This window comes from Pteropus vampyrus, unplaced genomic scaffold (genome assembly GCF_000151845.1).
Source record: "Pteropus vampyrus isolate Shadow unplaced genomic scaffold, Pvam_2.0 Scaffold62, whole genome shotgun sequence".
NCBI classification, from domain to species: domain Eukaryota; kingdom Metazoa; phylum Chordata; class Mammalia; order Chiroptera; family Pteropodidae; genus Pteropus; species Pteropus vampyrus.
The window spans coordinates 484,038-488,487 of record NW_011888843.1 but is presented as its reverse complement, the minus strand read 5'-3'; the positions used below and the strand labels follow the sequence as shown (position 1 = coordinate 488,487).

At 38.3% G+C, this 4,450-nt stretch overlaps 1 protein-coding gene across 1 annotated transcript in view; it reads left to right on the top strand.

Moving 5' to 3' along the window:
* SERPINB10 (serpin family B member 10) overlaps positions 1 to 3,959 on the top strand; it is a 24,532-nt gene extending 20,573 nt beyond the window's left edge. Inside the window, exons 7-8 of the mRNA XM_011361048.1 lie at positions 1,629 to 1,784; positions 3,532 to 3,959. Coding sequence (XP_011359350.1) covers positions 1,629 to 1,784; positions 3,532 to 3,936 — 561 coding nt within the window. The 3' untranslated portion in view covers positions 3,937 to 3,959. The remainder of the gene's footprint in view (positions 1 to 1,628; positions 1,785 to 3,531) is intronic.
* The last annotated feature ends 491 nt before the right edge of the window (positions 3,960 to 4,450 follow it).

Below are 4,450 nucleotides of genomic sequence, written 5' to 3'. Positions count from 1 at the left end.
GCTAAGGTAGAGTGGGTAGGGTAGTTATTATATTGATTTCTCAGATAAGAAACACAGTGCGCTAAGCGGGTGGAGGGACGCCTAAGCTAGAAGTCTACCTGAACCATAACCCCAAACTCTCCAACGACTAATTCTGTTCTTTAAAAAAAAAATTTTTTTAATTCAGAACGATTTGGGTTGACATTGATTCATAAAATCAAATAAGTTTCAAGTGCAGAGTTCAACAGTTTGTCATATATATGTTGCATCGTGTTCACCACCCAACGTTAGATTTCCTCCTGTCACCACGTATTTGACCCCTTTTATCCCATCTACCTCCCCCCGTTCCCCTTTCCCTCAGTTCTGTTCTCATTCTACTAAACCTATACCACGTTCTACCAAAAAAAAAAAAAAAAAAAACAACTGTATTGTCTCCTTGTTAGGAGACAATACAGTTGTTTTTGTGATAAGAACCAATGACAGCAAACACAGGAGGCTCATGCAAGGCGACAGACATTATCTCAGAGTCCAAGGGCTGGAAAGCGCTGGGCCTTGGGATTTGCGTGGAAACGTGGATCGGAATGTTGTCCGGATTCCTTCTGTCTTTTTAACTCCGTTTCTCCCATCGTTCTTCTCCCAGGCCGAAGTCTGGCTTCCTCTGCTTCCCAGTCCACAATGGCGAGATATCGCCACCCCACAGCTCCTCCATCCTACAGTCTGATAGATCTCATTCCAGGTTCCTCGGAAAGGAATTGATTGGCCAACGTTTGTTAAACAAGTTGCTAGTCCTGGGGTGGGTCATCTCACACAAACAGTGCTGGGAGGACCTGTGGATGCAGGCAGTAGGCATCCTCAGACAAGCGGTGGGATGCAGATGGGGAAGCGGCTGAGCATATAATCCAATAGGCTAACTAGAAAGGAGCTGGATGGTCACCTGGCTTAGTATTAGTTACCAGGAAGTTTCAGTTGCAAGTAGTAGTAGAGCATTCCAAACTAGCTCCGGTAAAATGGGAATTATAATTAGCATTAGCTTGTGTAACTAAGAGAACTGAGATGACTGGGAGGGCGTTTCTAGAGTCTCAAAGCATAATCTCTGTTCTCTCTCTCTCTCTTCCTTTGGAAAGGTGTCTGTTTACCTCTTTTGCCTCTTTTTCAAACTGGGTTGTTGGTTTTACTATCGCTGAGTTTTTAAGAGCTCTTTATCAATTTTATTAGATTTGTGTTTTGCATTTTTTTCTCCTAATCTATTACTTGTCTCTTCTTTCTCATAGTCAATTTCAGTTTTTTACGATACTAAAATACTTTCTCAAATGTTTGCATGTGAAACACACCTTATTCAGTTTCTGAATCATTGACATATGCATAGTTTGCATAAGATTATGTGCTCTCTTGAGTGTTTGGTACAAGCCAGCTGACTATGATTTATAGAAGTTGCCACAATTCTGTTAGAGAAAGAAACTCCCATGTCACTTGTTAACGACGTTATCCAGTAGCACACGTTTCCAGAAATCTAGGTCTCAATAACTTTATTTAGCATTTAGCAGAGAATCATCATGTTTGCCAGTGTCCCAGACTCGTGGGGACCAATTATGATAATTAAGGACTTGACAGAACCTCCCCTCAATGACTTTGCTACTTCTTTTCCATAGAATACAAGCAAACCAGTACAAATGATGTCGATGAAAAAAAAGCTTCATGTTTTTCACATAGAAAGGCCACAAGTCATCGGCCTTCAACTCTACTATGAAAGCCGTGACCTCAGCCTGCTCATACTGCTGCCAGAGGAGATTGATGGGCTGGATCAGGTAAAACCATCATCTGTCTGATGGGAAGATGATCCCAGGTTTACCCCGTGTAACAGGGCCTCCTCGATCTTTAATTCCTGTGGAGGAGGCAACCAATATACCTTGAGCCCTAGGGACTTCACCTTCGCAATACCATTTCGGCTTTACAAAACTATGGAAGGTTGATATTACTATTCCTCAGGTAGGTTAAGTCATCTATAGACACCTGTAGCATGGGAGAGCCATACAAACAGATAGCGATATTTAGCAGTCACAAAGCGACGTAGGTCGTTCATAGCAGCCTTTCATTTAGTCTAGGTCTTTGTTCTCCCTCCTGTGGGACCTACTTTATGTGAGATTAATTTTTTAATTACTTGCATTAATTTAGCCATAGATATACATTTTAAAACATTTAACGGACTACCAAAATTTTAAAAAACATTTTTATCAAGTAAAAAGTCTACAGGAGAAATAGTCTGTATCAGTAGTGTCTTTAAGAATTATTTAAGTTGTTTATCAGCCAAAGTTCTATAAAACTTGACATAACTTTGGTCAGATGACGTTTCTGAGTAATTGACGTGTCTAAATTGAACCTTGGTTTCTCACGTAATAGGTGGCCTGTCTTTCTTTGCACACAGTGTCTAATTTTTCATGTGTGCCAGACTTTTTTTAATTATAATTTTCCATGGCCCTACTAGTGTGTAGAAAAGATTTCCAAATTATATCATAAAATTTGTGTAACTACACAGGTTGTTTACAATAAGACCAAGGGTGGACTTTAAACCATTGGAGTCACACCCTTACAAGATAAGCCTTTCTTTTTAGGAGTTCGGGTTCCTGAGAAGAAGATATTATCACATTATTAATGTACATCATTTGCAAATATGTCACTGACATAGATACTTGGGTATAGAAAATTCTCAAAGTAACAAAAGCATGTGCTTGGAAACAAACATGTTATTAAAAAACTCAAATGCTGTATTGTTCTCATATATATATATGCCTATGTATATATATATATACACGTATTTATTAACAAATTTAAAAAATAAAGAGGAGAAAAAGCACCCTCAAAATCACTATAAAAAAAGTTATTACTCTTAAGATTTGGGGATTTTCCTTTTTTTTTCCTTTCTTTCCCTTCCTCTCTCCCTCTCTCTCTTCTTTTTCTTTCTTTCTTTCTTCCTTCCTTTCTCTCTCTTTCCTTCCTTCCTTCCTTCCTTCCTTCCTTCCTTCCTTCCTTCCTTCCTTCCTTCCTCTCTCTCTCTTCTTTCCTTTATTTTTTGTATTTTTTGCATAGTTTACGGTTACTAAATTCATATTGTTTGATTATACAGTATAAACATTTTATCTCAGATATTGTTTTTAAAGAACAGTCTCTCATGTTAATAAAACTAATGCCCTGACATACAACTTGTCCTATAGCATATGCTTTCATATAGATTACATGTAAATTGTATTTATTTTGATGTACTTATGAGTGTATAGTTGATGCCTTGCATAGTATCATAAAAGTATTTCCATTTTGAATCAAGGTCTAATTATTTGATATCCTGGCAACTATTAATCTGCAGAACAAAGATTCTGTAGGTGAACAGTGTGAAGGATCGCATTATATAGAGAATTTCCAAATGCGCGTGTGTTGTTACCCTGAGTAACGTGAGTGATCGTAATTCGTTTGTGTAATAGCCAGAGGACTCACTCAACCAATATTTCTTACTCTACTTTGGAATTACTGACCCTTTCTTTCTTCGTTCCACACCTGCAGCTGGAAAAGGCTGTCACCTATGAGAAGCTGCGTGAGTGGACCAGTGCGGACATGATGGAGTTGTACGATGTGCAGCTGCATCTTCCCAAGTTCAAGCTGGAGGAGACTTATGATCTCAAGTCAGCCCTGAGCCGCATGGGGATGACTGATGCCTTTAACCAGAGCAAAGCTGATTTCTCAGGAATGTCTATGGAGAGAAACCTATTTCTGTCCAATGTTTTCCACAAGTCCTTTGTAGAAATAAATGAACAAGGTACAGAGGCCGCAGCTGGCACCGGGAGTGAGGTGGGTTTTCGAATTAGACTCCCCACCATTGAAGTGAATGCAGACCACCCTTTCCTCTTCTTCATCAGGCATAATAAAACCAACACCATTCTCTTTTACGGGAGATTCTGCTCCCCCTAAACCTGCCTCTTTCATCAGACGAGACCGTCTTATTACGGTGTGAACAATGCATCATAAGATGGAAAAACAATTACAATTAAAAACAAGTTTGCTTTTAATTATACAAACGAGTCTGGATATTTTTCACATTTGAATATTAGCAAATAAATCTCGAAATAACGCATTCTAGTGACACTGTCACATCTATATAGCTAGAGAGAATGGCAAATTTTATTTTTACCTCAACGTTTTGTCTTAATGTGACTTTTATTTACATTTCAGAAATACTATGTTATTCAGCTGCATGCTTTACTATTCTTGAGCTGTCTGGTCACTGTATCGTCATTGTTCCTTATATTTCACATGTGTCATTTAGTGAAGAAAAATCTTTATAAAGGCCATGTATTGATAAACAAGACTTTTCTTAAGAATGTCATTTTGATAGTTCACAAGTTGCCACGGTAACATTAACTCCCCACTTCTGCTATCTATTTAAAAATACTTATGTTGATATTAACAGAAAAACTAGGAAAAT